This window comes from Myotis yumanensis, unplaced genomic scaffold, assembly GCF_028538775.1.
Source record: "Myotis yumanensis isolate MYYU_CA2020_CCGP unplaced genomic scaffold, mMyoYum1.0.hap1 SCAF_7, whole genome shotgun sequence".
In the NCBI taxonomy this organism is placed as follows: Eukaryota; Metazoa; Chordata; class Mammalia; order Chiroptera; family Vespertilionidae; genus Myotis; species Myotis yumanensis.
In genome coordinates, this window is record NW_027223758.1 from 19,597,253 (window position 1) to 19,609,271 (window position 12,019).

The 12,019-nt window shown below is 37.7% G+C and overlaps 1 protein-coding gene across 3 annotated transcripts in view; it reads left to right on the plus strand.

Moving 5' to 3' along the window:
• The window catches only part of KIF16B (kinesin family member 16B), a 285,893-nt gene that overhangs the window by 58,087 nt on the left and 215,787 nt on the right, over positions 1–12,019 (plus strand). For all 3 annotated transcript variants that reach the window (XM_070419883.1, XM_070419884.1, XM_070419885.1), the window contains exons 11-12: positions 6,154–6,219; positions 9,247–9,306. In XM_070419883.1, coding sequence (XP_070275984.1) covers positions 6,154–6,219; positions 9,247–9,306 — 126 coding nt within the window. The remainder of the gene's footprint in view (positions 1–6,153; positions 6,220–9,246; positions 9,307–12,019) is intronic.

The following is a 12,019-nucleotide window of genomic DNA, read 5'->3' on the forward strand; positions in this document are numbered from 1 at the left end:
TTCTTCTGCAACTTCTTTAGTTAACCTTTTACTAAGTTATGAGAGTGAAGGAAAAAAAAGATTAGCCTTTTAAAATTAAACAGAGAAAATTTTTGAAAGAAGCCTTATCATGTGGGCAGGAAAGCTCTAATTTACTAAAATTTTTACAAACTTTTCCTGGGGAATGTCTTATATTTTGTGGTTTTTTATTTTGATTTTTGCATGACTAAAGACTACTATAATTAAAGAAGTATTTTTGTTGTTGTAGTCTTTGGGGTAAGAATGGAAAAGGTAGTTAAATCTATTTTATAACACACTGAAGATAAAATTCCTTGATAAACTCAATACATTAAAATAAAAACAGGAATCCAATTTAATTTATCACACTATGAAGCTCTATAAATTGTGAGATAATATAGGCTTATTCTAGATTAATTAAATTTGTGATGCCTAATAAAATAAGCAGGTGTTCTTATGTGCCCATTAAAAATCTGTTTACATTTTTCTGATGACATTGCTCTATTTCCACATTCTTTTATTCTGAACTAGAGGCCCATTGCACGAAGATTCGCACAATAGGCCTTCCTTCCCCTGGCTGCTGGCACGGGTTTTCCTCCGGCACCCAGGACCCAGGCCTTTGGTCCAAGCCTCTTCAGTCTTCAGTCTTCGCTCCGTGCCTGCATATGCAAATTAACCTCCATCTTTGTTGGGTTAATTTGCATAGTCACTCTGATTGGCTGGTGGGCGTAGTGGAGTGACACCAATTTGCATGTTTCTCTTTTATTAGTGTAGATGCTGCCATGGTTCATTGAGAATGTTACTCAAATCAGAGTTCCATTTCTAGGGTTATTTTGGTACAGTTAAATAAAAATCAATTTCTTTTAATAATTTTATGTATTTGACAATCAAAATGTCATGTGAATAGAGTTTTAAAATCACAGTTTTAATAAAACAAAATATTTTGACATATATTGGATTCACTTCTCCTACATATAGATAAATATATATGTAGTCACTTATATATGTATGTGAACTCTTTATTGAAGTATTAGATGTGTGCAAAAATTACATTTATATACGTATACAGATCAGTGAATTTTTACAGGATGAAATCACCCATCTAACCTGCACCTACATCAAGGAACAGAACATTATCAGCACCCCAGAAGTCCCCCTTAATGTTTCTTTCTAGGTTTTATCCACTCTTCTCTTTAAGGATAACCATATCCTGACTTCTAAAGGCATAGATTAGCCTTTAGTTTTGCCTATTTTTGTTCTTTACATAAATGGAATTGTGCAGTATATATTCTTGACCTTACTTCCTTCACTCAACATTGTATTTGTGAGATTCACCACTTTGGTGCATGGAGTTATAGAGCCATTTATTTTCATTTCTATATTGTATTCTATCATATAAATGTTTCCCAACTCATTTATAGGTTCTATTTTTGATGGGCATTTGCAGAGTTTCTTTTTTGGTGCTATTATGCTGCTGTGGACTTTCTGCTACATGTCTTTTAGTGACCATGCAGATGCATTTCCTATGAGTGTACATATGTCCAGTTTTAGTGGATGCCAATTTATACTCCACCATCAGTATATGAAAGTGCCAGGTGTAGTTCCTGCAGGTCCTTGTGAACACTTGGTACTGTCCATTTTCACTGTAACCATTCTGATGGCTGCATAGTGGTATCACTGAATTATATTGGTTTGTACTTCTCAGAAGATTCATGAAATTGAGCATTTGGATATTTTATATTTTCAAATGTTCTCTTATTATATTTAAAGCATATTTTCAGACTTGTGCTTTGAATTTGGCAGAGAGAAAATGTCTCTTAATTCTTCTCTTTTGAATTTATCTGGAGGTAATAAGAAAATGAAACAATATAGAAATGAAATGAACAAAAGTCAAAAATCAAAAAAACACAATGAGAGAAGATGAAAGTAGGATGAATTCCTCATTTTTGTAGCTGGAGTCATCAATAAGGTTTAAATAGTAGATAGATAATAGAAATATCGGTATTAAGATAGATAACTCTTATGGTCACACAGGAAAACTCAGTTATATGATGTTTGTAAGGATGGGCAAATATCTACCAGCTAATTCAAGGGGTAAGTAAACAGTGTAAAAACAGCATTATATGAGCTTCAAAAAGGCACTTTATCACAACAAAGAGTGCAGTTCATAATTAAAATCAAGTATGATGTCAGCTTTTATAAAAGAAAAACAAAACTATAGGAAATTGCCACTTCTGAAGAGAAGACATAGAAATTGCCAATAAACATATGAAAAGATGTTCAAACTATCAGAGAAATGCAAATTAAAACCACAATGAGATACCAAGTTACACCTGTCACAATGGCAATCATCAGTAAATCAATAAACAAATATTGGCGAAGGTGTGGGGAAAAGGAAACCGTAGTGCACTATTGGTGGGAATGCCAATTAGTTCAGCCAGTATGGAAAATAGAATGAAGGTTCGTCAAAAAATTAAAAATGGAATTGCCTTATGGTCCAGCATTTTCACTTCTGGTTATATATCCAAAGAAAGCAGAAACACTAATTTGAAAGAATATATGCACCCCTATATTTACTGCAGAATTATTTCCAATAGCCAAGATATGGAAGCAATGCAAGTGCCCATCAGTAGATGAGTGGATACAAAGTATGGAACATCCACTGAGTGGCCAAATTATTATGACCAGCCAGATTATTATGACTACCCCATCAGTACTTCATTGACACTTCCAAAAATACTGAATATTGAAAACTTCCTAAGCAAATACTCCCAAGGTTTTTTATTATTATTATTTGCATAACTAATTCACTTCATTGTACTGATGGGGTGGTCATAATAATCTGGCTGGTCATAATAATCTGGCCACTCAGTGTATATACATATATATTGGAATATTACCTGGCCATAAAAAAGAATGAAATCTTACCATTTGGGACAGCATGGATGGCCCTATAGGATGTTAAGCTAAGTGAAATAAGTCAGTCAGAGAAAGACAAATACCATGCAATTTCACTTATATGTGGAATCTAAAGAGCAAAATAAATGAACAAACAAAATAGAAATACGCAGAGAGAACAGACTGATGGCTGCCATAGGAAGGGGTGTTGGGGAGATGGTGAAAAAGGTGAAGAGATTTAGAACTATAAACAGGCAGTTACAAAATAGTCACAGGGATGTAAAGTCCAGCATAGGGAATATAGTCAATAATATTGCAATAACTATGTATGGTGCCAGGTGGGTACTTGAAATATTGAGGGTAACACTTTGTAAATGGTTGTCTATCTACTATGCTGTATACCTGAAGCTAATACAAAACAATATTGAATGTAAACTGATAGAAAAATAAAGTAAAAAATAATAATAATGAAACAAATAGAAAAAAAACCTGTAGGAAATTGCAGGAGACAGAGCCATATACATATTTGTCACAGGGAACTTGTATTCCTCTTTCTCATTTTATGAGAGCTCATGTAGACAAAAATAAGTGAAGACAGCATGTTTACATTGCATAATGAAAATGTGCTGGAATCATTACAAACCAGGAAAAAGATTGCCAACTCATGCAACAAAAGACTACTTTTCTTATGAGAAGTGCTATTAAAAACTAGAAAGATTATGATCCAACAGAAAAGTGAATGGGAGAATATGAGCATAATTCATAGGGAAAAAGTTACAAATGGCCTCTAAACATCTGGGAGTATGCTCAATGTAATTTGAAATATAGCAATGCAAATATTAAGAATAGTGAAATAAATATGTATATGTAAATAGATACATAGTTATCAAGCTGTGTATTTTACTACATGTAAATTATACCTCAAGGTTCTTAAAAAACAAGGAGATGCCCTTTTTACCTCACATGGTCAAAAATCAAAACACTTGATTGGACAGTATATTGGCGAGGGTTGGAGGCAAGAGTTTCTTGTATATGTCGTTAGTAGAGTTGATATTGCTGAAGTTTTGATGTAGTATTACTCTTGATTTAACACATAAACTTAATATGAGTATTATTTAATCCTGGACACTTTTCCTCAGAAAAGACACTTTGCAAAGAATAAGTTAATTGTAAAAGTTTTAGTTTTACCAAAGATTTCTTTTAGAAAGGACTTAGGTAGGTTTTTATTTATGTGTGCTTTAAAATAATTTTCCAAAAGTTATGGTGATCATAAATATATGGTGCATATATTTAATCAGTTATCATCTACTGAGTTGATGGTGTGGTAGGAATGTTTTAGCTTTAATTGCAGATGAAACATTCTAACAGTGGAGTCTTTAAAATGAACCATGTTATAAAGGGAGTTACTAATTGTTTTAAAAATTGTCAACCGTATACAATGATGCAGTAATTATAATTTCTGCCACTTGCATTTCTTCAATGAAAAATACTTGAGTATCATCTATGTGTAAGATGGCATGGACATGTTACGTGCAGTGATGTATTGAAGTAATGTGTTAGCAAAGCTTCTTTTCCCCCACTAAGGATGAATTTGACCTGGAGTTAACTTGCTGGTTTTATTCTCTGTACACTGGGTAAGAGTGGGATGCCAGCTGTATAACCAGGCAGCATCTCTAATGATAAAAATACCCTTTTGCTTGGTGAAGTGCATCTGGATTAGGATGAACTCTATATAAGCTATAAATGTGCTGCTGAGAAGCCTTAGCTTTGGGTTGCCCTGAGAGCAGTGAATCTTATAAATAGGTGTGTTTCTTGTGGGGACCCTGGAGGATATGCCTATGACATTGTTACAAGAGATGTTGGTTCCCCACACATGTCTCGACCCCGAAGAGGTCCAAAGAAAGTACTCCTGGACAGCTGTGGGGACTACTGCAGAGAGCACATGATACCTTGCCCTTCCCTGCTGGCCGCTCTGCCTTCTGCTGAGTACGTAGATGCCAAGAGTGGCCCATGGTAGTCTTGTTAGTCTGAATGTTTAACTGAGCCTAGTAAGATCACCTCATGGGAATTATATTTGTTCAAATTGAAATTGAAAAGTAAATAGTAATGAAAAAAATACTCAGCCTCTGAGGAAGACAGTTTGGCTATTAAAAACATCATACAAATTTCCCCTTAGGAATTTATTCTGTTGGTACGACCATGCATACTGAAGGCAGCGAGTATAGGGATAGTCATTGTAGCATTGCTGGTAGAGCAGAAGATTAGAAAAAACTGCATTTCCATTAATAGTAGAGCACTGACATAAATTATAGAATATCCATACAATTCCGCTCAGTGGTGGAATTGGAATTGTTAAAAAGAATGAAGTGGTTTTATTTGTACTGAATTTCCCCCAAGATATATTGTTGAGTGAAAAAGGCAATAATCAGAACAGTGTTTATGTTTCAAAATAAACAGCAAAAACATGCATGCATATGACCAGAATAATTGCAAGTTTACACAGCAAATTGGATGGAGGTGGTTGCCTGTGGGAAGGGGAGGGAGCAAGACCCCCTTTATTCTTTCTTATGGAATCTGAGGAAGCACCCTGTCCTACCTACCAGATGAGTTACAATAGTTAAAGCCCCTGTGTGCCCACCCCACCCCACCTGGCTTCATTTGCCTCTCCCTTCTCTATCTGCCTTCTTCCTCCCAGTTCTAACCTGATTTTGGTGTTTATCGTTCTCATATCCATCTTTATACCTTTGAGCAACATGGGTGAGGAAGTGGATAAATAGATTGTGGTGTAGCCATTCCATACATAGGATATAACCCAGCAATGAAAATAAATGTGTTTTCTTTGCATGTGCCAACATGGTTGGATTTCAGAAGCCTGTGGCTGAGCAAGACTTAAGCTTTTTATAGTTTGAATTATTGTAGTTTGTGCATATTCGAAGTGAACAATTTTTTTAGGTCTTAGGTATTTAGGTCATACTTGATTTTGGGAAAATGTTAGTTATGTTACATGTATGGCTGTTTCTCACTTTGTTGATTTGTATTGCAAATGTAGGTTTACCAGGCTACTGTGGTTTTGCATATTATGAGATATGTAGCCCATAGTAAAGACTTGGTGGTGTGATTGACACTTTTTGGGGGGTCTGGGACAATACTTTTTATTGCTATTTAATAGTTTATTTGACAGTTTCTGGTAATTTCTGTATCCTTCCTCTAGATTATTGCTGTTTACTAATTGCTGCTTTCTTGTGTTTTAAATTGTAGATTGCCCTTTTAGATTCTCCCACAGCCTTAAGTATGGAGGAAAAACTTCAGCAGAATGAAGCAAGAGTAAGTGATACCTTGATTTCTTGTTATTTTAAAATCATAACTTTATTATTTTAAGGACATGCTTTTTAGTTCTTGCCATTTGAGACTCATTTTCTTTCTTCATTACACTTAACATTCCCCAACCCCAGTTGTGATCAATTTTAAAGAAGGATGATAGTTGACTTTTTATGTATGTCACCATGTTCTCTGACTGACTAAATGGGGTCTGTCAGGCACATGATGAAGTGCAACTGAAATTCACATGCAGACGGTAGGGATGAAACAGGCCTCCGGGCCTTCAGAGCAGACAGGAGGCCTTGGTGGAGAGTGGTCCTGCTCAGCATTCCTGAAACAGCAGTGGTCCCCCTGGCTTAGCCACAGCTACAGCTACATCAGGTCCACCCTTTCGTTTTTGTTTTGTCATTCTTTTACTTTGTTTTCAAAGGGAAATGCAGCACTTGGGGAACTGTGATGCTTAATTTCTCTTAAGCTAGGTGAGGTCTGAGGCAGGGACAGAGTGGCAGTGAGCGACTGGAAGAGAGGTTATCCACAGAGCTGTTGTAGGCTGAAGCCAGGTGTGTGTGTATCTATCTGTCTATCTATCTATCTATATTTATTTATTATTTTTTAAAGTATATTTTTATTCAGAGAGGAAGGGAGAGGGAGAGAGAGGTAGAAACATCAATGATGAGAGAGAATCATTGATCAGCTGCCTCCTGCACGCCCCCTCCTGGGGATTGAGCCTGCAACCCAGGCATGTGCTCTGACTGGGAATTGAACCGTGACCTCTTGGTTCATAGGTTGATGCTCAACCAGTGAACCACACTGGCCGGGCAAATAGCTCTGTTTGAAAAGAGAAATGGGCATTAAGAATATACTTTGGATTGGATTTTGTTTATTGTTCTGAATGCTTAAAACAGACTGAGAAAGAAAACTGGATTCTCTTGGTGAAGCTCCTTCAAGAATACACAATATTGAAAATATAAATTGGGTTGTTGTTAGGAACTTGTTGACACTTCCCTGGGTAATTATGATGAATAATTTGATGATAGCACTAGTAATATCATTAGTTTTTTAATCCCTATTTTTCTCATGAAATTTTGTATTTAGTACTTCATATTCTAATTTTGAGTGCTTTGAAATGTCTGGATATAATCTTAGATTTTTTTCTTAATAGTAGTTTTCAGGAATACCTAGCAACTTAATAGAAACCAATATACCTTTAAATTTGAATGCATTATACATGCTGTGACAGAAATGACTGCCTATCTCTTTCATAACATTTTCTAAATTATCACCTATTTTTTGCTGACCTTTTAAAATTGTTTGCCACCTACTTGGCTACAAATCTTTATTACTTGATCACATTGTTAGAGGTGATATCATATGTTTTCATTTTTCTTAATTTTATAAATTGAGATTATTTGCTTTAAATTCAATAGTAAAATAAACCCAAGGCATACTGACCATTTGTTTAAAGCTGGAATTATGTGATTGCATTGGAAAATAATTGATTGGCTTATGTTTCTTCAGGGAGGGCATATATGTTGGTGAAATATAGAAGCATTTATTGTTGAATGCTTAGTGTTTCTCAGGTAAATTACTAGTGAGAATCTGTTAATTTATTACTATAAATTAGTAAATTCAGCACATCGATCTCTCCCCTTCTGTAGGGAGAAAAGGCATGAGAACATGTCCTCTCTGAAAGCTTTTGCAAGACAAAAGCCCTGAGAGCTATGTGCATTTACTGCTGTCAGAGCCTGTGCAGTTGGCATCACTCATGTGATGAAGGATTGGAGTGTACAACCAGTTCCAGACAGATAGGACAGTCTTACCAAATCATTAAAAACAAGAAAAAACAAAGTTAGAGAGGCTCTCTGTCAGGTTTCTTTTTTTCTTTCTTTTTTTATCAAAAGATGAGAGACTTTGACATTACTAGTTAAAAAGGAGAAACGTTATTTTAACTTAGATGTTGTACATCCCTATTAGAAGTAAATTGAGGAGTAAAAGGAATGGCCAATTCAATTCAGATGCATGGGATATGTTTTGGTTTTCCTCTGGGATAAACTGTGAGTCCAGTTCCTCCATTTCTCCTCAGTTGCAAACACTTTGAGGAAGATTGCAGACATGAATGCCCTTTCCTGTTACTATACTTGATATTAAATGTGTGGAAAGGACCTCCCTCTGTGTGGTGACAGTACAAGCAGATGTATTCGGTGCATTCACTTTGGCCTGGTGAAATAAGGCACCTTATCAGAGGGAAGACCGGGAGGTGCCAGTGGGACGGTCTGCCGTGGGCAGTGGGGAGGTGGCAGGAGCGCTGGGGGAAAGAAGGGGAAAGGCTTTAAAAGCACGTGTTCCCCCCGCTCTGCCTCTTGGAGTCACTCTCTTTCAGCCCTAGATATACCCCTTTTCATAGAACACATTGTTTATTCATTCTTTTTCCTACCCTTTCATAAGGAATCATTGTTTGCTTCTTAATGATTTACTCATGAGGATTATTTTAAAAGTTTTATGGAACTAGCAGAATATTTTCATTAACTTTGAGAAGCCACTTCCAGTCTTGCTTTGTGGGACAGCTGGGTACATTTTCTTCCCTAGTTTCAGCAGACTGGAAAGAAGCTGATTCTTATCAAAAGATTTTTTGCTTTTACTAAGAGTCAATTAAAGAGCTCCCTGCCCGCCTCCCCTTTAAAGATAGAATGAGATTTGTAAGCCCTATTAATTAGCTACAAAAGCAGATTATCTCCTAAAAAGAAAACTGCAGCATCCCAGGCGATTTAATCACACATGTAATGAGAAAGAAAAGTCAGTCATTATTTCTTAGGGCCTAAATTATAATCGGGAAAAATTAACCCATTTAATGTAGGATGAGATCAGCCATTTCATTTATATTTGGTGCTGATTCTTTCAGGGCTAGAAATTGCCATGCAATTTAAAACATTACAGTACATCCTTTCATAAAGCTATGAAAGTTGGAAACTTTCTATAAGAAAGTCACAATATATTTTTATGGAGCAATCACATATGTATATTTTTTTCTTTTAGGTTCAAGAATTGACCAAGGAATGGACAAATAAGTGGAATGAGACCCAAAATATTTTGAAAGTAAGGACTATAAAAAGGTGCCTTAATTTTACTATACTGGTTTGAATAGGTAAAACTTCTTTTTTTTTTCAAATATGGCTGTTGTGTGCTTTGCTGAAGGTAAGGTCGTGGAGCTGATTAGTGACTCTTGGGGGCCTGGGGTTCTGGTTTGGTTTTGGAGAAATGGGAGAGGGAGCTATTGGAGCTGTGTGTGTTTGAACCCGTGGAGGTGATGTTGATCCCTGAGGTGTTTGCTTTCACTTGGAGTTTTTCCATTTTTGACTCAGCACATATTAAACTCCATTTAATATTCCACTTTGCCTTTCTGCTTTTGTTAAATGCAGTATAAAGTGATGTGTTAAATTAAATAAAACAACCACAGGAAACTTCCCATGGCAGTATTGTCGAATAGGTGTGCAGAGCCGTGGTTAGATTCCAGAAACTCCTAAGCCAGTGATTTCTTATTGGAATTTTTTTCTGTATGTCTCCAGGGTTAGACACTGATAGTCTGCATATTTGGCAAGACTTGTGAAAGGACACCATTTTCCATACGCTGCTTCAAAGTCCATGTTTCCTTATGTTCCGTTTTTGCTGAGTGGGTCGAAACTCTGTGCCGTCTGTAGAGGGTCAGCAGCACCAGGTTTGGGGTTCAGAATTGAATTTCGTGCTTTGGTTGGATCTGTCTGATTTGATGCATGAGAGACTGTGATCCAGAGACTGTGGAATCCTAGGCTTGTTTTTGAGGCCCCCTCTCATATGAGCCAGGCTGCACATCTTGGCAGAAACCCCAATTGGGATCCACTTCCCATGAAAATGGGGCACCGAGCTACCCTTTCATGGGGGTAAACTTTGGAAGGCCTGGCTTGCCATTCAGTTGTGTGTCTAAACCCTCTCTTGAAAAGCGGGGTCAGCCTTGTTACATAAGGTTCTCCATGTACCATCTCGGCAGCTCATTCTGCTCTGGGGGTTAACAGACTGTTTCTCATTAAGCCAAAGATTGTGCCGCAATCTCAGTGGTGGGGGGTTATGATGTTCCTGGGCTTTCTTTTCTTTCCTTCTGGTTATGATGATAATATATTATTTCCTCAGCTTCTCCTTTGTTGAGAGATTTTTTGTGCAGGAAACTGAACAAAGACCTGACTCACATTTTAGAATAGTCAGGTATGGAGTACGCACCACCAAAGATGTGAATGTTTTTCATCGTTTAAGTGGCATCAACCGTCCTGAGTGACGCCGCAGCCCCAGGCTATGAATCCTAGTCGTTTGACCTTTCATGGCACGATGTACACTTTGCTCAGTAAATTGCCAAAGAGAGAGGGCTCAGATCCGTTCCATTTAGGGAACAGAGAGAGCAAATAGTTAGCTATTTGAAAAGTCATCAGTGTACATAGTGCCTGTTAGCACAGGAGGGACCACAGCAGTGAACTGAAAGACTTCTGCCTCGCCTCTCCCGCTGCCCGGCCTCTCCTGCTGCTGCAGTCGGGGTTGCGGTTTCTGCAAAGAGATCCTCCCGGAGCACCACTGTGCCGAACCCGGAACTTTCCCTTTTGCTTTTTCCTGTGGACGCCGACACTAAAATCTTTCTCCAATTCCAATTCTATTTTTTAAAAATAAATTCTATTATTTGTTTTCACTTTTCAGATGAGGAAAATCGAAATGTGGCATGTGCTAGGGGCTAAAGGTTATGAGAAAGGTGGATGCTGTTGCAAGTTGTTCCCTTCTTTTGACCTTGCAAGCCCTCTTAGGGTTTCTCTGCTGGTGTCTGTGCTTTCAACCTGCAGTTGTTTTCTGCTCACCTTTGATAAGGGCTGTCCTCATCTCTTCCTGGAAGACCGTGCCTGAGGGCTGAGGTGAAGAAGAGAGCTACTCAGATGTCTTTGAAAACATTCTGTGGAAATTGATGGGGAAAGTGTTACTGGATGAATCTGAATGGGTTTATATCTGTGTGGTTTGAATAATCCTTTCCCATATTTCTGCCATCTTGCCATCTTACCCTTCAATGATGCTACATAGAACCCACTCCAACCCAGTGGCTTAAAACAACATTTATTTTCTCAGGCTTGTATAGATTGGCTGTGGGTTGGCTGCTCAAGTAGGCTTGGCCGGGCTTGGCCAGGCTGTGGGTTCCAGGTCGGCTGCACATGTCTCTCTCCTCTAACCAGCTGGTTGTCCAGAGCATGTTCTTCTTGTGGTCTTGGCCAAGGTACAAGCAGACAGGCCTTGTTACGCAAACACATTTCAAGCTTCTGTTTACATCATGTCTGCTAGCATCCCGTAGCAAATCGCTTGGCTGAACTGAAAGTCAAGGGGGAAAGAAGTGTATCTCGCCTAATCCGGCCATGGCAAGGGTCTAAACGTATGAGCCTACGTTGAGATCAGTGGTCTGCTCTGTACACACTGTGTTAAAATATGAATCTTTTTAGTTCCTGGAACTTTTTTTTTTTTTTTGTAGAGGCCGGCCAGTGAAGCACTACATCTCCAGGATTAGCTTCTTCATCAGGACCTGGCTGTTTACTCTGCCAGTTTGTTAATTATTATTCCTTCCAAGCCCCAATTCTAAACATCCAGGGAGAGAGCTCTGGGGAGAAGACTGATGAGAGCAAAATACCCTGGGCATTAGAGGGAGATACAAGGACCAGTTTGGTGTTTCTTGGCACAGTAAGAACCTGTCTTGTGCCTTTTTCTTGCCCAACTTTATTATGTTTTTTATAGTTTAATATTTTTATTTTTATAT